Here is a 22,825-nt window from a genome sequence, read left to right as displayed (position 1 = left end):
AAATATTTCTAAAATATGGGCTTAAAACCATTAAGCCGAGCTAAATATTCAGAAAGAATAATTGAGGTCAAAAAAGAAATACTACTCAGAAAAAATAAAAGAGAAAGGACAAATTATCTGTAGATGAATGCGCGTGTGTATATATACACTGTCTTGTTAGTTAATAAAAAGTCTTATTTAATTTTTATTTTTATTTTAAATATAAGATTTTAATGTATTTATATTTTTTTTAAAATAATTTTCTAATAATAATAGTTCTAATTAATATACTAAAAATATTTTTTTTAAAATTAATATCTATTTATTATAAATAATTAATTTATTTTATTTTTTTAATTTTTTTAAATTACTGGTTAAAAAAAAAGCGTTGGAAAGAAAAGACATATAACATTAATATGAGAAGAAAGGGAAGCCAAATGTATTTCGCTTCCCCGACAGCCGTGGAAGCTATAATCAATTCTTGGGAAATTGGAGGGAACAACCGAGAGTGATGGCGGTCCGGTCTGGTTTAACTATCGAAGAGGATGAACATCAACAAGAAGAGTTTGTCGGTCCGACGCACCATCCATCTGCGCCTCTTGATGAGGTTAGCACCTTCACGTCTTAATCCTTCTGAGCTGTTTTTTAAAATAAACACATAGCACTTTAGACTGCAACCAGAGTGGTTGCTGCTTTAGCTGGGCTACCATCCTGTTTACGTTGCTGATTCTCCCACATTTACTTTGTTGGGCTATCACAGTTTTGTGAATTTGCGCTCTCAATTTAAAGTCTTGTCGATAAAATTTTTGGAGGCCCTGGAAGCTTCTCCGTTGGATTTACCGAGTCTCCAAAGGAATTTTTTAAGTGGACTTTACGCTGAAATTAGGTTCTTAGGTCCTTTACCTTTCCTAATTCGTACAGTGCAGCTTTATGCGACCAACTCTCACCTTCAAGTTTCTCTAAAGAAACGAGAGAAAAGAAACTGATATTTTGAAAGCTCGTGATTCAGCCGTTGAGTTTGAGTTAATGAACACTACGTGTTGTTTAATATTTCTGATGTATCGACAACAGTTGATGTATAATATTTCTTATCTGTATATTTCTGATGCAGTTTTTTGATGTATCGACAACAGTTGATCCGAGTTATATAATATCGCTGATAAGAAAGCTTCTGCCTTCTGGTCCTGGTACTAATAGTAATTGTGATGGAGTTGCTTCTGATGCCCCAAACCAAGGATCGCCTACCTGTACCGAAGAAGGGAATGCAGCCTCCACGTCTAAAGACGAGCATTTTGAATCATCAAGGAAAAAATCTGAGAATATGGATGTTGATAGTTCTGGTGAATTCTCTCATCAGCAAGGAGAACTTAGAGATCTGTGTAATGGACTCGAACAATCTGGTGCCTCAGTGGGAGATGAAGCCTGGGAAGAATATGGTTGCGTTTTGTGGGATCTAGCTGCCAGTAAAATGCATGCAGAACTCATGGTAAATGGGTGTTAGATTTTATGAGTTTCTAGTATGGATGCAATCTACTCAAATAATTAGCTTATTAGAATTAGGATATGGTTCTAACTCCTAACATGGTCCTTCAAAACCATTTTAAAGTTCCTTTAAAAGGCAATTTCATTTTTCTTTAAAATTTTTGTCCCCTTTATGATTTGATGCATATTTTTCAACTCACTCTTCTCCATTTATCATCAAGTTTCTAATCAACTGATTACTTTGCATTTCTATTGGTAGAACTTTTTCTATTGACAGTTCAACCATCATCTTACTTCTAACATTACTGTAACTGCACATAGTGTGTCATTGATTGATTTCAGGATTTTTTATTTTAACTGAGCTGAAATAGTGGTGTGGCATAATTTTTTAGGTGGAGAATCTCCTACTCGAAGTTATTTTTGCAAATCTGATGGCTTGCAAATCCCTGCGTGTTACTGTGAGACACTTATCAAAGTTTCTTCCATGAATCGCATTCTTTTTTATTGTATGCTTTTGTATCATGAAAAGAAAATATAATTAAGCAAATTCTAATTCTGTTTCTTTTTCATCATGTTGTCGTTTAATTTCTCCAGGAAATTATGATAGGAATTTGTGGTAATTTAGCCTGTCATGAAGTTCCGATGAAACATTTAGCCTCGACTAATGGACTGATTGAGATAATTGTGGATAAATTGTTTCTGGATGATCCCCAGTGCCTGTGTGAAGTATGCCGGTATGGTGTATTTTCAGTACACTTGATTCTTGACAGGCTTGCATATCTGGCTTCGTTTTTTTTTCTGGTGACAATCTGACTACATTTTTGTCATGTACAACTTGTCTGAGAAAGAAATTGCTTATTTCGTATCTGATGATTCTTTTGCCACCAAGGAAACAGAAGTAGCTAATTCTTGCATATATTATTACTGATTGGCATTTTGAAAATCCAAGCATAGATGCAGTAATCAAACATAAAATTGGCACAATCAACTATTTATTTATTTTTCCTGATTTTTTATGCCACATTTTAAATAAGGCATCACTACTCTCCTTTTTGACCAAGTTATCTTGCCTATACATGCTGTGAAATTATTTTATAGTTGGTTCTGAAAACAGATTGTTAACCGTGGGCCTTCAGAGTGGTGAATCTATCAAATGGTGTGAGGCATTGCAGTCTGAACAGATACTAGGCCGCATCTTATGGATTGTAGAAAATACGTTAAACCCTCAGCTTATAGAGAAGGTGGTGATATCTTTTATGTTTTATTCTTATTGTATGAAATCTGGTAGAGGAAAAATTATCAACCTTACTCAAATGCAGCATGAGTTAGCAACTCTTTCTCATGATATCCTTCCATTGCAGGAATATGCTAAATTGATAGGGTGTCACTTGATTGCCCTTTTTAATTCTTTTTGGGTTGTTGTGTAATTTAGTAGTAGCATCTTATCAATAACTAAGAATATCCTGCTTTTCCACAGAGCATTGGGCTTATTCTGGCTATATTAGAAAGTGGTCAGGAAGTTGTGGATACTCTTCTTCCGCCTATGGTGAAGCTGGGTTTAACAAGTTTATTGATTAGTCTCTTGGATTTTGAGGTGAGCAAACTAATGAGTGAAAGAATGCCTGAAAGGTATGTTGATCAAGAGTTCAACAGTTTTTTTTTTTTTTTTTTAATGATCTTCTGCGCTTCCAACATCTTCTGATGCTGATTCTGACATATCTGTAGTTAAAATTCACATTATATAATTATCAATCCGGATAGATATAAATATATATATATATATATATACTGAATAAACTAATATCTTACATGGTCAGGTACTCAATTCTGGATTTACTTCTTCGAGTAATTGAAGCCCTTTCTGTTATAGATGATCATTCTCAGGAAATATGTTCAAGTCAAAAGTTATTTGAACTAATCTCTTGTCTCATTAAGTTCCCAGATAAAGTTGAGGTATGGTTTACAGTTGCCATGATTTACTCAAAGATATCACAATTGTTTATGCAGTCTCAGATTCTGGATTTGTTCTGAACTTTCCAATGACATATATATTCTGCAAATGCTTTACAAGCTTACTTATTATCAAATAACGGCCCTTTATTCTCTTTGGAGTGAACAGCATGGTTTCTTCTTCTTTCTTTTCTTTCCCTTGAATAGCATCTACTGAACCTATGCTTTTTATTTTTTCTTGGGTTGAAAAGGGGATGAAAATGGTTTCGTTAACTGTATGTATTCTGTAGGTTGCCAGCTGTTGTGTTACTGCTGCAGTTCTTATTGCAAATATTTTGGCCGATGTAACTGATCGAGCTTTTGAGATATCACAGGGTAAATTATGCAACTCTTATCCATAAATTTCAATTTCTCATTATTTTCTTTGTTTCTGGATTGACTGACAAAAATTGTAAATGACATATTTGTACCTACCAGATTTATCTTTTTTAGAAGGTCTGCTTGACATATTCCCTTTTGCTTCGGATGATATGGAAGCAAGAAATGCACTATGGAACATAATTGCAAGGGTATTAGTTAGAATTCGAGAGGCTGAGATGAGCCCGTCAAGTGTATATCGTTATGTTTCAGTTCTTGCGGGCAGAGTTGATCTGATTGAAGACGAGCTTCTTAACCAACAGTCAGATGATTCTAGAGATGGGCATGAGAGCTTCCATCCTCCGGGCTCAACAACAGATGCTAGAACTACATCTGTATCCTTTCTTAATATAGTTGCATTTGTTGTTCACAATTATGGGACCCATTTAGATGAAAGGAATTGAAATTCAGTATCGATGTTCAAGAAATTAGATTCCTCGCATGAAGATACTGGAGTAAATCACACTCTTCATAATTTTTACGATTGCATGATTAGAAAACCAAATGCCGTTACCTGCTCTAATCGGCTTTGTTTCCTTTACATCTGCAATAGCTCAGGAGGATGATCAGCATCTTGAATCAGTGGGCTGCTGCTAAGGATTATGATAATGATAAAGCGAATGCCGCAGTTGTAAATGATAGAGATGTACAAAAATTGTTGAACTGCTGTCATAAGTATTCCAAGTAGAACTAATTTCTCTGTGATGTATTGTTGACTTCGGTAAATTACAATAGTTTAGATGAATTTTGAGAATTATTAATCTCTCAATGTTTGTGTTTGCTCCTGGTCTGTTACGTGGTTTTCTCATGTTTAAGAAGCTAAAAGTGGGGAGTACACCCCCTCCTCTTCTAATTTTTGGGTCTTCTTGCTGATAATTACCAAGGTGTTTTGCCATCTATAACTCAGAACAAGACCTATTTCCAGTCCCTGTAATAAATCAGAGGCATGATATTGAACATTAATGTGATCACTATTTCTTAAGCCATAAGATATGTGTTTTCTTTTTCTTTTTCATTGTTATGGGCAGCTACAACTAAATACATGCTCATACACTTCATAGGATGGAACCTATAACCTTCCCTTTATCAAAAGAATTTTCATGCAGCTTTGGCATCCCATCATTGACCCTACAGGTATGTTTTTCAGCGATGATTCTTCGTCTAAATTTTAGCCCTTGAAGTGCCTTTTGTCTTGAGCTATGGTTTGTTCAACAATAGGACGATAGCAACATGAATTGATTTACTCTATTCACAACACAACCAAGTGCCCATGATAAGCTATAAAACTCAACAAACAAGAACGCTAGTTAGAAATACGAGTAGAAACGGTCCCGCCGGGTCCCTTGATAGTAATCAAAACACATTGATGAATCAACTAAGGAAGTTGCGTAAATGGGTAGAAAGGAAGGCTGTCATAAACATGTTAGTCCTAGAAATGCCAAGCATTTTAATTTGCCGCCTGAACTCCACCGTCTCTTGCACGTATTGCTGGCAAATATTGGACCAGCATCTGCAACATCTCAAATCCGTACTTGCATCCTAAACGTTCAGCCACTGCCTTGAACTCATCCATCTCGGAGCCTGACACTTGTGACTCCATCATTGCATGTGCATTTGTTTCCCCCCACAGAGAAAGAACACGCCCGCGTGTATAAGCTCAAACCTGAAGGTGACACTGCAAGACATTAATATTATCTCCGATCCTTAATATAAGAGTTAATTTGACTTCCTAAAATATAAGATCTCAATCCACTTTATCTCTCATATTTATCTATTTTCTTAAAGTAATCCATATAGTAGTTGTACATATTAAATGTTCAATTAAATGGTAGTTTTAACTAATACATGATTAATAATGGTATTTTAGGAAAGACAACACTTAATTATTACAAATAACTAATTTAACAAATTTTCTTAATCTATTAAAATTAATTAACTAGCTCTTATTTAAGAAAGAGATAGTAGTACATTGGAAAATGATTTATAGCTTATATTCTCAATGAAGAAAGTGACATGAACGGGTTGCCAACAGATTTGAGATCGGGCAGCATTGATTCATGGTCTCTTCATGTATACGTTAGCACCATCTTTTTTTCTAGGTGCAGATATTCTCTTATCAAAGACAATTATATTCAAGATATTATCAAATACTAAATATAAACACCTCTTTCAGTAAAAATTCAAATATTGATTTATTAAATTAATATAGACACAACGGCTGCCATTGCTGAGCCATACGGCCACATCACTTGAGTTTAATTACAGCTTGGGCCTAATTGTGGCTTGGCTCCATCGCAGTTAGGCCGAAGTCAAGATCGGGGAAAGCTTTCCCATGGCATCGTGTCATCGTGGTAGAACGGCACATTGTGTAATTTTCGTCTTCAAATAAAATGAGGAGGGAAATTATAATCTGTTCATTGACTTTTACATGACTATATCCAGCAATCAATTACAGGGAGAAAACAAAGTTGACAGTGATGACTTTTGATGTTAAATCTTATACTGTAAAGGAAATGAACTTTGCACCAGGAACTGCAAAAAAAGTTATCCTCTAATTCCGACAATAGAGCATACTAAAAGCATGAAAGTGACAACCTATTGCTTCTATTCTTCCACTCCATCATACATCACAAAACAGTGTGTAATAAATCCAGCTTTGTCTATTTTGAATCAAGAAAACGTGGGTAAAAATAATCTTGTTAATGTGGTACCTCTGATTCGAGTGTTGCAAGAAGTGAAGAAGGCAATTGTGAGGTTGCCTTGCCAAATGAGATTATTCTTCCACACTTGGTGAGCTCTTTTAGCAGGAAACCTTTCTTCTTACAGCTGCCATCATAACCATTGTCACTTACAAAGTGATCACAGTTTCCCTTCTTCCGGAGACCAATCCAAGTTACCCCAGATGGTTTCGCCACCCTTTGGCATCAATGAGATGATTGAATCCCAAGTTCTATATACCTGGATGACATGCTCCAGTGTTTGAAGACCGAGATAACCAGAATTTAGAACGCCAGAAGCCATAGCTCTGCAAAATTAATTCACTCCATTATTTACTGAGCAGAATACAAATAAAAGTATAGATCACACAGAATATGCAATATCCTTCCTGAAAAAGCGCATCTCCAACTTTTGACCTATTCCCAGTTACAGCTTTCAGTTTCAATAAAGATGAAGAAATATAATCTCCATAAATCCAAGTCGCTCGAGAAAATTCTATACAGGAAATCAAATATTAGGGATGCCATTGCAGAGACTCACTTGACCAAAGCAACGTCTTTGCGTTCTGCAGAGAATATAGTTCTAACCATCTTCAGAACACCAAGAAACGGTGGACCAATATTCATTATTGCTCTGATGTGATTGTCACACCAACTGGGACTGCCTCCACCTCCCATGGGAGGAGGAGTCTCAACCCATTTTAGGAAGTGAAGGAAATATAGAACTCCCATAGAATGAGGCACCACTACCACTTTCTTAAAACCGTTTGTTACATACATAAGCTCAAATTTTCTCTTCAATCTACTAAGAGCTTGGTCCCGAATCTGCTTTTTCCGTTCAAAATTATGTCGTCCAATATGCGTCAAAACCTCAGGAAATAAACACTCATGGGGGGAGCATAAAAGTAAACATGTTAGGAGTCAGTCAGTCTCACATTTTCTTCTTCCTTCTCAGATAATGTAAGTCAAATATGGGATCTTATACTATCTATAATCTTGCTTGTGAAACAGGAAACCTATCGCCAAACTACGACGTCTTATCGAGATCAATTTATGTGATACTCTTATGGAGATCATTTGTTTACAAGAACTGAACAGAGGAAAAAGAGCTCGTGAAACACATATAATACCTCTGTGTTTTGGAAGGACAGCCTCCAGTCATAGGAAACCATATGCAAGTTCTTGCCTTCATACCCAACTTTTGCCAAATTCTCAATTAGACCATTCCAAAATAAAGAATCAACAGCAAGCCCGGGTACTGCCCTTACCCGAATGCCCGGTGAATCCAACCCTGTCTCATTATTGAGAGAGAGATGCTCCAACCAACACAGAGGCCTGAAAATGCAGCATAAACAAAGCTTATAAAGACTCAGCCCCAACCACGACTCCCATTGTTCATGTCAAAAACATTTTCACAATTCAAATTCTGTACTAACAGCTACTCAACGAAAACAAACAGAGGACGCAGCACGATCCGAGAGATAGAATACCGTAACACGACTGGTAATATAGTATTGTTGATGCAATTTGAAGTTTTACTATAAGGGTGTAGGATATAGATAACGAACACATCTAGCATCACGCAGACCTTTTGAGGATACCAGCAAAACTACCTCCCCAGAGTCTCTTTCGAAAGAGGCCTTCAGCTCAAGGCCTGCCTTCCCGCAGTTCTAGGCCACCAGTTACAATGCCTGGCACAAGAACAACAGGATGAAGAGCAGTCACTCCTTCAAGTTTAAGCCTAATTCCAGGTGATTCGGCCACTTGAAAGCCAGGCAAGCAGCTATACAAGAAACAGAGAAGCCACCAACTAGTACACATATACCCTATCATCCAGTAACAGTTATCAGTGCACCTCCATTCCTTAGATTGCCTCTTTTCTCTTCCTCTGCTCCTCAACAATATCTAAGACAATGGCCTCGTGCTTCTTGTTAGCTTTTGAGGCTTCAAAGGATTGAAAACCCAGTGAAGAACACCTCGCCGGGTCCACAGAGCAGAGCTTCCGAGGTTTTAGCATGGAAGTCATCCTCAACCTACTGAGAGATTGCAAGTTATTCTCAGATACGTCGAAGCAAGTTCTTCTTCACGACCATGCTGTGAGGAGGGGGTCTGAAGACCATTTTTGGTGCATGAATAGAATCTTACGGCATGTTGTGTACATATAAGTCCGCTTGGAATTTCCCCGAGACACTTGCATTGGATTTTACATGCAGCCGACCACTTTATCGGCTTTCACCATCAGAGACGGAGTTGGGAGTCTTCTAATGCGCTCACGTGGATGTACCCTTTGAAACCTTTCTAATATCTCTGATCGGACAACAAGGAATTGAAAACTTCGGGTTTTGTCTGGAATAGCAATTCCCAACGGGAACAGAGGTGAGCAAAGTAGCTGGAAAGAGAAAGAGAGAGAATGGAAAGCTTGCGTCTCTGATCATGGCAAAAGAGCACAGATACCGAAATTGTCCATGAAATCGGTAGTGGCAATGGTGGACATGAAATCTGAGCACATAGTGAAAAGAGAGAGAGGAAGGCTCGGTTTGAGAGAGAGAGAGAGAGAGGGTGGTGTGTTATCGTGAGGATATATGGACACATGTTCTGATCTTCGTCCAGGCAAATAATTTTTGGATGCTGAGGAAGACAACATAAATAAAAATATATTATCTCATATGGGAAATAAATTCTTATTCATCGTTTGGTATAATAGGTTAAATTTATCTTTTACTGATTTAACGCTTTTAAACATTATTATACAAGCTGAAGATGTTATTTGCATTAGAAAAAAGGGTTAAGGTTTCATGTTCAAGGTGACTTTGAAGTGTAAGAAAGCCAAATTACACGAAATGACGAGGATTAATGTTCATATTTGAAGGCAGAACCTTCTATCTAGGAAGCGATTTGTGTGTTGAAGAGGTTAAGGATTAGCATGAGCAATCAAATTCCAGAGCGTAAACTAAATGGCAATGCAGGAGATTTAATTATAGCGTAACACCTTGGAAAGCCATATGCTCAACACTAATAAAAAGTTGAGGAATAAAGATGCCTCGAAAAAAATAGAGATATATTCGCCCATATGGCTTTGCCGAAATGAAAATCGTGTAAGAGAACTTTGCGGAAGATGGATGCTTAAATTTCACGGTGTCTTAACTGTTAGGAAGCGTCCTCAGAGAAAAAGGCTTGTCCGGTCCCTTGTATACGGCTGCTGCTTTTTATTCATCCGATCCTTAATATAAAATCTAATTATTGATTTAATTTTCGTCTTAAATTAACTAACTTATCTAACTTTTTTAATCTAATCAAATTAGTTGAATATGTCTTATATTAAAGATGAGAGAAGTATGGGCAGAGATGAATTGTTAATTTCTAAATCTGATTCAGCAAATTCTGCTTCGTGTCTTTGTCACGTGTCTCTTGTATGCTTCTTAGCTTAATTTCAGTTCCGAGACTTTGCAAACCCAAGGGCCCACTTTCAGGAGAAGGCCTTCCGAAGACAAGGATACAATTAGTCCCTACGATGAAACGTAGAAGGACAATACCCTGGCCCAGGATGACAGGTATTTGGAGTCTTACATTGTGAACCAGTCTTTGTTCTTCGACGACCAAATGGACCAGCAACAGCAGTGAGATAAACTCCAGGGTAGGTCCTCTCATCTGTGGCAATTTTCATTGTTAATTAATGAGTTTTGTTTACAAATACTACCTCTGGTCTTTAATATAAGATCCCATTTGACTTTTTGTTTGATCCTAATTATAAGACCCCAATTTATTTTGTCTCTCATGTTTATGTATTTTTTCCCAAGATAGTCCTTCTAATAATGATAGTTCTAACCAATACACTTAATTAGCAAGGATATTTTAGGAATGACAACACTTATTTATTACAAATAACTAACTTAACTTACTTTCTTAATCTCCTCAAATAAGTCAACTGGGTCTTGTAATTAGAACCAGAGATAGTATATATATATTTTCAAGGTTTTTATTACACATTTCTTTTGTTACAAAAAAGTTTAAATGGATTCAGTTCCAGATACTTACGAGGACATGTTTCTAGGATAAAAAACGCATATTTGAATTTTCATAAATTTTCCATAGATAAACCAGTCATTAAAGAGCCCGACTTTTTTTAATGAAATGCCAGACTAAAATTACTACGACTGTGTAAGTTCCATAACAGATTGATGTTGATTCGAGAAAGAAAGGAAGTAGGTAGCTGTAGTTGACACAACTAGAGGCAATTAGAGTTATGTTTGTAATTTATATTTAGGAAAACCATATTGGAGGTACTTATACTTTGTTTCAATTTTTAATTTGGTACCTATGTGTTTTTTGTTCTTAACTAAATCTTTTAATTTTGCTTTATTAACATTATTAATCCTTATGTAGAAACTAAAAATATCAATAGAACAAAATTACAAGAGCTAATGTTGCTAAAAAGATAAAATTAAATGTTTAATTGAAAGGAAAAAAAACACATAGGTACCAAATTAAAAATTAAGAGAAAGTATAGGTACCTTCAATATAGTTTTCCCTTTATATTTTGTCCCCCGCCCTCCAATTACTATCTTCGGGATATGTTTTCCCTCTATCAAAATCAAAGTCTTCACCTCTAATTATTGGCTGGAGAACTTGCCGCCCCGAAGAATTCCACCCAAATATCAGTTGGAATTCAAAAAGGACTACTAGGAGGGGACAAAAACTCTCGGACGAACTAGGATGTTCATAATTGAGAATCCACTGCTAATCCATGGAGCTTTCGTCATCCATGCACTGTCATCAAATATTCCGTCAGTTCTAAATATAAGACTTTTTTTATAATATAATTTATATTACAAAAAGAGTTTTATATTTAAAATCAAGAAAGTATAAGAAGTCCTTGACCTACATTTCTTTTATAATACTCCTCCGGTCCTTAATATAAGACTCAATTGTTGAATTGATTTTGGTCCTAAATATAAGACCCACTTTTATATTTTTTAATTTTCTCTAAACTACCCCTATGAATACTTCCTCAACCATAATCAAGTGAAGGAGGGAGATGAAGTATTAACTAAGATGATTATGGTATTTTAGGAAAAACATGTCACATTTCTTATAATTAATTAACTTACCTAACTTCTTTAATCTAATTAAATTAGTTAAATAGATCTTATACTCCTCTGGTCCTTAATATAGGATCCAATTGTTAAGTTGGTTTTGATCCTAAATATAAGACCCATTTATTATCTTTATCAATTTTCTCTAAATTACCCCTATGGATACTTCCTCAATCATAATCAAGTAGAAGAGAGAGATTGAGATTAAAAAGATGATTATGGTGTTTAGGAAAAACGTGTCACATTTCTTATAATTAACTAATTTACCTAACTTCCTTAATCTAATCAAATTAGTTAAATGGGTCTTATATTAAAGATCGGAGGAGTATTAAATACCGGAGTACTACTCAAATATAAATTCGTCGTATTTTTCACGAAAAGAGAGATATATATAAAATAAATTGCAGCCAATGAGGGAAGCCTGCGCGTAAATCTAATAAGCGTATTCGTGATCCAGCTGCGATGGGGCTAGCATAATTTTGTCGGCAATTACCAACTTGGGATGGTGCGATGTTTTCCACGCGCCCCTCGTTCGCGTGCCACTATTTATGTCGGTGCGACGGTGCCTTCATGGTTACTGCCACTGATCAGTGATTACTGGCTACTGATTACTAACATTGGTTATTCGCATAGCTCCTCTCACGTTACCCATGTGTTCCATTTTGGAATTCCCTTGGCAGCTTCTTTTATCCAATCTATCAGATTTTTTTAAATAATTCTTTCTTCCTTCGTTTTTTTCTCCAGTCAACAATTTTTTCCGGGTCAACACGCTCAAGCTGTAACTGAATAAACCCGACACCAAAAAAGATAGGCCACCTCGAATGTGTTATTTGCTTTCACTTTTAGATTTTATGTGCCATAATTTAGAGCATTTTCAAATTACTAACGTGTTATGAACAAATTTATTTGTTTAAAACAATCCCATATCAAATATATGGAGACTTTTTTTAAAAAAAAATTAATGACATCAGTGTAGCTGTTAAAACTGATAGATGATTTTAGAAACAAATTTTCCATGCAACACCCCCTTCTCTCCCAATAAAAATGAGTTGAAAATTTTTCCAAAAAAACAACTTTAATCACACAGCACGTGTTGTTGTGGGTCACTATATAACCTAGTGACCTGTGTTTAATGTGGACCGTGTTTCTCCGTTTCGTGCCAAGAAGAATAATGTGGTAATGTGATTTTTGTTACAATGGGCGAGTAAGCGCGTGAACATATGGTCCAGCTAATTTCATTTTCATGAGTCACACCGTCGGGCCGCCGTTAAAGCCCGTATAGGGCTCCAATAGGGGCACTATTAAATTAAATAATAATAACAGTTAATATAGTATTAGTATTAATTACTAATAATTGTAACTAATGGCAGCGAGGATGATCCGATGATGATGATAATAATAGGGGCTCTAAGCCTCTAACAGCATATGGGGGAAGGAAGCGGGCATGTGAGCATCGACGATATCCAGCTCACTCGCTTTCTTCACGTGTTGTCCCTCCCCAGCTGCTGGCATACATATGATGGATGATAGGTGGGGCCTTCTTGCCACTTCCTCACACGCTCCCAGCGACTAATGGATGCGTACGCTCCGGCGAATTTTGGAAATGCCATGCTCGCGAGTTTCAAACTAAATTAAATAACAAGTGGGCATGAATGATAAGAGTCATTGCAATTCAAGCAACAGTAGTAGTTGAGAACTTTTGACTCTTATAGTCAATTTGAGATTATCATTAGTTTTTCATTTATAAAGAGATTAGCCTCTTTTTTTTTGGCTATTAATGAAAAACACTCCAGATTGCACTTTTACAATTACTACGAGGATATTGGTGCTTTAAACCCAAAAATTCAACTAATGCTGACCCGCAGCCTTTGACGGGTGAAATGGTTGGGAAAATGGGTTGGATTTGGAGGGCTGGCCTGGGCTATATTTTAATTAATTTCAACTACTTTAAAGAGGTGAAACCATCCACCTAGCCCTTGAAAAAAAGGGTTGATTAGATTTTTCTTAAAGCCCTTTTTAATTTAATTATAATGACAAATGAATCTTCTGTTTTATATTTGTTTTGAATACAGCCTTTTGTCTTTCATACATTGACTCATTAATTTCATGTAAATAAAATAATTACATAAAATGGCTTTTGAGCTTGTATTTGTAAGGGGGTTAATTTAAACATGTAACTGTATAGAAACATTAAAAACCAAACATAAAATTGGTATATAAAAGTTTGTAGTTTAATTTAAAAATTAAAAAACAAAATGAAGATGAATAAATAAGTTAACTTTGTGAGTCCACTAACTCCCATATGATGGGATGGATAGAAAAAGTTATGATTTATTCGAATCTTATACAAGTGTTCACATTTAGTAATTAACTGTATTTTAAATATAATTGCTTATAGTAGGATGATACTTATGCAATATGCATGAGGGGAAAAAAGGATAATTTAACCCACCATATGCTTAGCATGCAACCCAAAACTAGTCAGCTTGTTTTTGGTGAGCTGACATGCTTCTGCAGCTCTAATAAAAAACATGAACAACTTTTCAGAAAAAATGAGTTGAAAATCTCCAAGGCAGTGTTTGAAGATCATGAACAATATGAACATTAATTTATGTGTGTCTGAGAGTCGTTAGTTAAGCAGTGCTGTTAAGGGCAGTTTTGACTCAAAGCTTAAAATTCCATTTCCAATGTGAAACCAAACAAATGCGCATAACATTTTGTAAGGATTAAAATAGTTCTTTTGCAATTTCGATTTGAAAAGCATCTTAAAACGGGGGAATAATATGATAGTGTGGGCTGCAGGGACTGGCGAGCAGCTTCGAAGAGTAAGTTCTGTGCTTCATCAGGCAATTTTTCTTTATAAATATATATTACTGCAGTTTTAATTATAAGATCCTATTTATAAACTATAAATAAGGTCTTATAATTATAATTAGGATAGGAGATAGTATCATTAACACAAAACAATGTCCATTAACACAAAACAATGTCATAAATTTAATTAAAAATCATATCCCATAAATACAGTCTTCTCCAGCTGTCACCGCGCTGTTATTAACAAACACCACCAAATCGTCAATCTATTTTTTCAAATTAAAACCCGCTCCTTACGCGAAATATAATGAAAGGTCTGACCAATCTTTTAGACCATTAACTCAATTATCACGGCTCCAATCCTGCAAAAGAGCTATATAAATCCCCTCCGCGATTAAACGTAAATGAAGTCAATGATCTGGGCACCCTTATTATGGGTACGTCTCTTTGTACACATGTTTATTATAATTCGATTATTACTTGATATTCTGATGATAATATGTTAATATAAGAAACACACAATTCCAATTAAAAATACGCACACTTATTATACTGGGTATTAGCATAAAATTTGAGAAATAAACCATATTATGATAGGTGGATATTACTTACTATATATTTTATACTATTTTTATTGATTTAATTAATTAACTAAACAAAACCAGAATCAAAATTAAATTATAACAATCAGTCTTGAAATAATAACAGTATTAAAAGAGAAAAAGAAAAGTATTTTAGTCACAGGAGGAGCCACTCGGATCCTCCAGCGAGGAGGGAGACGAAAAGAAAAAATTGATGCGTATGCCACGTCAACAGCAGCACGGGGGAGGCAAATATAGCGAGTGGCCACAAGTCCGTACGCGCGCGTGGTTTGGGACTTGTGCTCAGTGAGGCTCTGGGAAACATCTCCTCCCCTCTTCTTTCGATCTTCCTTTATATAAACGGATACTTGACCCCATTTCCCATCCCATCTCTGTTCCCTCCCGAAATTCTTTCTCGCTACCATTTTCTCTGCACTGCGGCGGTTCTCCTCCGCGTACATTAGCCTTTACCGCCCTGTTCTTTTCATTCACTCCCACCTCAAGAAGTGCCCACTCTTGAATTCAAGGCAATGGCTTCGGCTGCGAGGGTAGATCTTGATGGCAACCCCATAAAGCCAATCACAATTTGCATGATCGGTGCCGGTGGGTTCATTGGGTCCCACCTTTGCGAGAAGCTCATGGCTGAGACACCCCACAAGGTCCTCGCATTGGATGTCTACAACGACAAAATCAAGCACCTCTTGGAGCCTGACACGCTCCCTTGGGCTGGGCGCATCCAGTTCCACCGCCTCAACATCAAACATGATTCCAGGCTCGAGGGCCTCATCAAGATGGCGGATCTGGTACTCTTCCGACTTCTCTCATCTGGTCCTTTGATCGGCTTTCTTGCATTTGTACATGAATTTTGGGATTCTTTCTTTGTAGACTATCAATCTGGCTGCAATTTGCACTCCCGCGGATTACAACACTCGTCCGCTGGACACTATTTACAGCAACTTCATTGATGCGCTTCCTGTGGTAAGCATTCTTCACCTGGACGTTTCCCTCATTGTCATTCTACTATCCACCGACGAATCTTTTCGCTTCTTACCGTGATGAAATGGAAGGTTTAATGAAATGGATATGTGTTGTGATGTGGACCGGGTTTCTATGACTTTTAGGTGAAGTACTGTTCGGAAAATAACAAGCGCCTCATCCATTTCTCCACCTGTGAAGTGTATGGGAAAACGATTGGAAGCTTTCTCCCAAAAGACAGCCCTCTTCGTAAGGTAAGCTTTCATTTTCCGAATTGCCCCCCTGCTTGAAGCCATTTCAGATCTTGGCAATGTGAACGATAGTTGCACTTTCTGGTTGACTTGAACCGTTCGATCGCTTGTTTCCTGTTACTGGGAATCTGTCGGTGACAGTCCTATCCAGACTTAGGGGTTAAGCAAGAACCTTGTTGATTAAGTTCTAATAAATACATTTTCTATCCTAAACCTTTCCGATTGTCCGGAGTCGTTCTGAGTGAGGTGAAGCGGTCTGTTGTTTAGTTTTTATTTTTATATATGTTCATGGTATCGGAGTGGCGTTATGTTTAGGTCATGTCTTTTGAAGTAAAGTGGTGTGGTGCATCAGTCAGAAAAGTGTCCGGTTGAGTTGGAAATTAATCATTATAAATGCATTGTCGGGTGGTAACGCACCTTTGTGTTGGGAATGGTAATGGATATATTAAGCAAATAAAGACATTTCACTGTGTGAATTGATGTTCTGAACAAACTCGAGTATAACTTTGGTTGACTCTCGGGTGATGTTGACTTACCAAGCTTTACCATTGCGTCGAGCCTCCTTAAATGATGCACTTGTTCAATGTTCAGTTAACTGTCGCGTCTGGTTCTGGCTCTATTCTTCTGGGTGCCAAGGTTTGCTTTAGTGCTATAGAATCGAAAGAGTACTCTTTATATTTTCGTTGAGCTGGGGGAAACTTAAGGGGGTGCATTTGTCATCTTAGCTTCCTTTCTTTGCTTGCTTCTTGTTTTGAGCTGAGAAATATCACTTCTTATGGTGAAGGATCCTGCATACTATGTTCTTCAAGAAGATGCATCTCCTTGCATATTTGGTCCAATTGAGAAGCAAAGATGGTCTTATGCCTGTGCGAAGCAATTGATCGAGAGGTTAATTTATGGTGAGTTGATTTTCATTTTCACTTCTTCTGTCAGGAGGTTTTCATTTTTCAAATATAGGTTTGCCTAAATGACATGTCATTATTGCAGCTGAGGGTGCTGAGAATGGCTTGGAGTTCACTATTGTGAGGCCTTTTAACTGGATTGGACCTCGGATGGATTTCATTCCTGGGATCGATGGTCCAACTGAGGGTGTTCCAAGGGTTCTTGCTTGCTTTAGCAATGTCAGGCTCCTTTTAGACTTGTTTTACAATACTTATTTTCACCTTAAGTTGAGTTTTTATCACCCATTTTAAATTTCTCTTATTTCTTTTCTTCAGTGTCTTCTACGAGGGGAGCCTCTCAAACTTGTTGACGGTGGTCAGTCCCAGAGGACTTTTGTTTACATCAAAGATGCTATAGAGGCTGTCTTATTGATGATCGTACGCTCTTTTATTTGTTCTTTATTGTAGTTTTCCTGAACAAAAAAGAAAGCACAGATTGCGATTGTTGAAGTATATCTCTAGACTATTAATACTTTTGGCTGGTCCACTGAACGTTATGACCTTGTAATAGGAAAATCCTGCCAGAGCCAATGGTCACATCTTTAATGTGGGTAACCCAAACAATGAGGTTACCGTCAGGCAGCTTGCTGAGATCATGACTCAGGTGAAAGGATTGGATTTAACTATTTGATTCTGTCATTAAAATTGAAGCCTCTTTTTTGTGAGAATCAAGAATTATAATTATTGGATTCTGCAGGTTTACTCAAATGTAAGTGGAGAACCTCCATTGGAAAAACCTACAATTGATGTGAGCTCTAAAGAATTCTATGGCGAGGGATATGATGATAGTGACAAGAGAATTCCTGACATGACCATAATCAATAAACAGCTTGGTAGGTTTCCCATTTCTTCTCCTTATTCTCAAATTATCTTGCATCTGTTAATGGGGTGTTGCCTCCTCTCTCAGGCTGGAATCCCAAGACCTCGCTTTGGGACCTTCTTGAATCAACCCTCACCTATCAGCACAGGACATATGCTGAAGCTATTAAAAAAGTCATGGCAAAGCCAGTTGCAAGTTAGGCATGGTATTGTGCTGCCCCGGACATGGCTATTCTGCCTGCTCGTTCTTGCCAATCAACTCGACTTTACATACATCTTAAAGGTTCATTTTGCTGCATATACGTTAATTTTTTCCCCCTGCTTACGTTAGCCGCCCATGCCTATTGCAAATTCATACAAAGGACAGAAATTTGTTGAGGCAATCCTTGTCACCATTAAGTAATTTTCATGTAGAGCTTTGGGCTACCAGACTTGTTGGAGGTCTTTTTACGAGAATTATTATTATTATCATTATTTTTTTAGGGCTCTGCCAGTCCCCCGATTTGATTGCCCCTCATGTTCAGACAGATACTCTTACTTTGTTTGCCCCCGCCGAGGCATTTGTGTTCTAAATTATTTATTATTAACTTGTGATATAGTTGGTGTTTCGTAATGTCTGGGGTCATAATCTGAAAGTTTGGGTCGTAGCAGAGTATTTACAAAGTGAATGTATCTCAAAAACTCAAAAACCAGAGAAAAGAATACCTTCTCCAGAATTTCCAGATTCTACCTAATGCACCTCTAATTAAGTTATCATGTTGGGTCTTAAAAGGCGTATTGTTAACAACTATATGAGTTTTCAGGGGCCAAAAAAAAAAAAAGAAAAGAAAAAAAGAGCGTCTTGAGGAATACTGTTTGATAATATGGGGTTTAAAAAAAAAATTTTAAAGGAAAAATTATTCCGAAAAGGAGGGTTGTGCGTTTCAACAGCCTTCCAGTACTACGCTGTGTTTAACTCGTGGGCCTGGAAAAAGCTTTTGGTACTGAAGCCCAGACCTAGTTGATGCTCGATCATTAAGAACTAGCGAGATCTGGTGAGGTAGGAGGTGTCTAGATCAGTTTTATTGGAAGTAGCTTTACGGTATTTAAAATAAATATATGTGAGAAGAGTCTTGAATTGTGTGAAAGTACGTTTTTTTAAATACTTTTAGGGTTTCCAAGCTCTCCCGTAATATCATACATATTTTATATGGGGCTAACTCTGGCTTGTGCAATACGCATGGATGCAGAGGTTGTGACATCTCGATTGTAAAAGCCTCATGAATGGCCACTGGGCATGGCGCCCTCATACTCTGATTTTGGGTTTCCTTTTTGTTCCAATCTCCTCCTTGCATTAAAACCAGATCAATTCAGCTCTTAGCACATGGGAGGCGTTTGATTCTTGGAATTTTTCCATGTTCCACCATATAATCTCATATTAATCTATGGCTTGGAGTCCAACTAAATGAATGATTATTATGAACCAGTGGTTTTTTATAAGATTCCAGCAAAAACGATCCGGGTTGCTTCTCGTGTCAACTTATCTAAATCATTGAATGTGACGAGGGAACCCTTATTGTTTAATCAAACTAATTCGGTCATATTTAAACTTTAATTAGAGTGATTGTCTTTTTTTATAATAAGTACGTGTTACTGTTGTCGTATTGTTTGTATTTGTATTATTGCTATTAGAGGTCAATTGGTTCGTTGCCCCAAAAAAAAAAAAAGAAGCCAGTTGGCTCGGAGACTTTTACATTCCTATGAATGATTACAAAGATGTGACTTTTGCGGGTCATATTTCTAGAGAAATCTTGCTACTTGGAATAGAAATTCAATGGCTCTATGCTGCTTGTTCATATTGATTTCTACTATACCACAAATGTTTAATTTTAACAAACACACACATTATGTTCTGCGCCGGAATCATGTGGTTGCTACGAGAAATTCCGATCCCATCTAATCCATCCCCATGCTCGAACGAAAAAAACCGGATGCGAGAGGCTTTTTGATTCGCTTAGAACCTTGCCCAAACAATTAGTGTGCATTGTTGTTTCGAGCACTTCACAATTATGCAGTCAGACTTAATAAGATCGCATCTGTAAAGAAAGATGAATCACAAAATTATCAGAGAGATGTCAAGGTCGAGGGGAAAAAAAAAAAAGAGATGTCAAGGACGGGAAAAAAAAAAGGCATGAGGAAAATGTCTGTGAGCTTAAATTTCAAATCAAAATTGACAATGTGCAATAGTATGGCTTATTTATGATCGTTGCTCATGCTCATTCCTCCCACCTTCATCAGTATTTAGGCATTTCATTAGAGTGTGGTTAAGACGATCCTTACCTGCTTCTCATTCTGACAAATACCCCTTAATAAATTGATGCGACCATTTGTGACCAATTATTTGCGGCCATCTCCTTTATTTGTATTTGGGGTCCCCCACCATTCCAAATTTTCTGGTTATTTCCAAGAATTGACTATGCAACTGCCTCGCTGGACTTTGTGTTGTCTGTTTCTTTCTTTCTTTGTTTTCATATGATAGTCAGTGTCAATGTGCGTCATTTGAAATAGACGGATAACGATATAAGTAAGAAGACAATCCATCCATATTTAAAGAAAGATGCTTTCTTTTGTGTTTTGGAAGCGTTTTTCCAGGTTCCATCTCATGTTTTCTTCTTAGGATTCTGTATTTGGGTAGGGATGACGAATTGTAAATGAACTGAGGCCTCTATTGTGCTCTTTGTAAAGTAATAGCTCAATCTCTAGTGCGCCAGATTTTTCAATTATTATATGTGCATCAATATAATATCATACATATGATATGCGTCATTATGAGCAAGCTCCATCTCAATAATGGCTGACCACTTCTCCTATTGATATCTAATTAATTAACAGCCATCACTCCATAGTAGTTGTGGTCCTGTGCGATTCATTTGTAGTAGCACCGAAGGGATGCCTTGTCTTTGAAGGATTGCCCCAACAAGTAAAACAAGTAAAACTTATGCTTTATTGGATGCAAAAAAAAAGTAAAACTAATGTTAGTGCGTAACTGTCGTTTTCTTTTTTGCCCTTTACCCTTTTTTTTTTTTTTGGTTGAAGCCCTTTATATATGTTTGAGTCTATTAATTTTATCCCTGACAATTTTATAAATACAAGTAGTGATTAATATTCTTCAGCATGCCCATTACAATGCTCACGAAGCCAGTCGACTGTCTTGTTAACTAGTCACGAAACTGGACAAACAACAAGACTTGAAACATCAGAGACAATATTAATGGTTAGAAGTTGTCCATTCATCCCAAGATTTACCACTTACTGCCTCCTCTGGAGGTAGATAAATAGTCGGACTCAGATTCCAAGATAACTCTCACTGCAATCCCACACTCATACTAGAAGGAAGAGCAAATCGGTATACATGCTAAGCGCGACTGTTTTCCGTGTTGCAAATTGCAATTCATGCGGCATGGTATGTTTAAGGATGCTTTGACTTTCCACCAAGAATTCTTAGTCAGTGTTTAGATTTGTCCTAGAATTGTAGGTGATTTAAAAGTTAAACAAAAACATTTCTTCATTAGTAGAAATGTGTATACCAAGGTGCTAGGTATGAGATAGCGTGTTTTATATTGAGTTTACACATTGACTTTTGGTTTACGCGTGTTACATTATTACATACTTCATAAAAAGCATCTCATTTTTTTATGCATTTTTATCTTTCTACTTTAATTTGAACGCAATATAGTTGATCCCGAGAGAGAAAAGTAAGGTGCAAGAAAAGAATAACCTTTATTTTCATCTTTTACCCTGCCCATGTTGGAGTATGATTGTATAAGGGGAGTAACATTGACTGAGAAAATAATTACAGTAATTTTTTGTATCGAGATAGGAGATTATGCTCGCATCTATGTCAATTTTTGTTTGCCTTTTCTCTGACTTTTGCCTTTTGAGGTCAGTCTGTCTGTGTCATCTCACGAAGAAGAAGATGGCCCCTCCCTCCATTGAACCCCCCGACACAATTATATATATGCCAGCCACCTTAATTAACTTAATCATCAACCTAACTTGACTTAAGTTTTCTTACAGGTAAATCCATATTTACATGCATCTTTTTATTTTTCATTTGGGAATGCTATTAATTAAAGTCTCATTTGGGGTAGGCAAAGTCAAATTGAAGACATCATCTCTCAAACCAAACTCACTCGCCTGTCCTACTATTAAAATCATAGTTTTTTTGGCCTGAACTATTAAAATCATAGTTAGTACACACATATTCGTTTCTTCACGAAGTTGGTATCTCAAAATATGTGTTGAATTTGAAATATACCCACCAAATCTTTTGATCATGTTGTTAACTAGGACAATGCAAATATTCCTTTGCATTAAATTATTAAGAATAGACTTCATGAACGGAAAAAAAAAATCAAGGTTCTGGTCTTCTAAGAATGAGGGAAAAAATGCATGATTAGGTGAGGTTGGTATCTCTGCATTTCCTTTACCATTCAATTGAGTTAAATGTATTGAAAAGAAAATGGATTCTGCATCCAAATTCAGTTTTATGAGCTTTTACTTTCATCGATCTTTCGAAAATTCTCTGGCAGAGACATTGAACATAACTGGAAAGTTAAAGTGAATCCACTGTTTAAAAAGGAGTTATTACAAGTCATTTGATGACAGGGTTTAATTATTTAAAGTAATTAATATAATAATAATATGTCCATACTCTAGTATTTAATTTCATTAATTACAATGCGTAAGAGGGCCTCCCTCTTGGATCAGAGCAGAGCCAAATGGCCGGAACCGCAAGGCCTCTGTGAAGGGGAGTCTTCTTCATTA

General features: G+C 36.7%; 2 protein-coding genes and 1 pseudogene across 4 annotated transcripts; 2 read left to right on the top strand and 1 right to left on the bottom strand.

Annotated features, from left to right (window-relative positions):
* The first annotated feature begins 450 nt into the window (after window positions 1-450).
* Window positions 451-4,618, top strand: LOC114716065 (uncharacterized). Of its 2 annotated transcripts, none has more exons than XM_028901004.1 (10): window positions 451-586; window positions 1,091-1,465; window positions 1,854-1,919; window positions 2,056-2,195; window positions 2,576-2,702; window positions 2,939-3,090; window positions 3,279-3,414; window positions 3,702-3,786; window positions 3,889-4,163; window positions 4,382-4,618. In XM_028901004.1, exons 1-10 carry the CDS (start codon window positions 491-493, stop codon window positions 4,514-4,516), a joined length of 1,587 nt encoding a protein of 528 aa, XP_028756837.1. In that variant the 5' UTR covers window positions 451-490; the 3' UTR covers window positions 4,517-4,618. The 2 variants fall into 2 exon arrangements, with proteins under 2 accessions (XP_028756837.1, XP_028756838.1); XM_028901005.1 differs by having other exon boundaries at window positions 505-586; window positions 1,113-1,465.
* Window positions 4,619-4,639: 21 nt separating this feature from the next.
* On the bottom strand, window positions 4,640-15,494 carry LOC114716072 (putative phospholipid:diacylglycerol acyltransferase 2; annotated as a pseudogene).
* LOC114716100 (UDP-D-apiose/UDP-D-xylose synthase 2-like) lies at window positions 15,418-18,632 on the top strand. Of its 2 annotated transcripts, XM_028901038.1 has the most exons (10): window positions 15,418-15,836; window positions 15,919-16,011; window positions 16,155-16,262; window positions 17,044-17,158; window positions 17,247-17,380; window positions 17,477-17,578; window positions 17,712-17,804; window positions 17,898-18,033; window positions 18,108-18,233; window positions 18,265-18,632. In XM_028901038.1, exons 1-9 carry the CDS (start codon window positions 15,564-15,566, stop codon window positions 18,218-18,220), a joined length of 1,167 nt encoding a protein of 388 aa, XP_028756871.1. In that variant the 5' UTR covers window positions 15,418-15,563; the 3' UTR covers window positions 18,221-18,233; window positions 18,265-18,632. The 2 variants fall into 2 exon arrangements, with proteins under 2 accessions (XP_028756871.1, XP_028756870.1); XM_028901037.1 differs by having other exon boundaries at window positions 18,108-18,632.
* The last annotated feature ends 4,193 nt before the right edge of the window (window positions 18,633-22,825 follow it).

This window comes from Neltuma alba, unplaced genomic scaffold (genome assembly GCF_004799145.2).
Source record: "Neltuma alba isolate B1F8T4 unplaced genomic scaffold, ASM479914v2 tig00011642_pilon, whole genome shotgun sequence".
Lineage (NCBI taxonomy): Eukaryota > Viridiplantae > Streptophyta > Magnoliopsida > Fabales > Fabaceae > Neltuma > Neltuma alba.
Note: the sequence above shows the minus strand (reverse complement) of the source record. Positions and strands in the feature narration are given on the sequence as shown.

Excerpts from the sequence above, each read along its gene's own strand:
- LOC114716065 (XM_028901004.1), top strand. The coding sequence starts at position 491 with ATGGCGGTCCGGTCTGGTTTAACTATCGAAGAGGATGAACATCAACAA. Across the intron at positions 2,703-2,938 it reads ACCCTCAGCTTATAGAGAAG|AGCATTGGGCTTATTCTGGC; the intron begins GTGGTGATATCT and ends GCTTTTCCACAG. Across the intron at positions 3,091-3,278 it reads AGTGAAAGAATGCCTGAAAG|GTACTCAATTCTGGATTTAC; the intron begins GTATGTTGATCA and ends TTACATGGTCAG.
- LOC114716100 (XM_028901038.1), top strand. The coding sequence starts at position 15,564 with ATGGCTTCGGCTGCGAGGGTAGATCTTGATGGCAACCCCATAAAGCCA. Across the intron at positions 16,263-17,043 it reads AAGACAGCCCTCTTCGTAAG|GATCCTGCATACTATGTTCT; the intron begins GTAAGCTTTCAT and ends CTTATGGTGAAG. Across the intron at positions 17,579-17,711 it reads AGGCTGTCTTATTGATGATC|GAAAATCCTGCCAGAGCCAA; the intron begins GTACGCTCTTTT and ends ACCTTGTAATAG.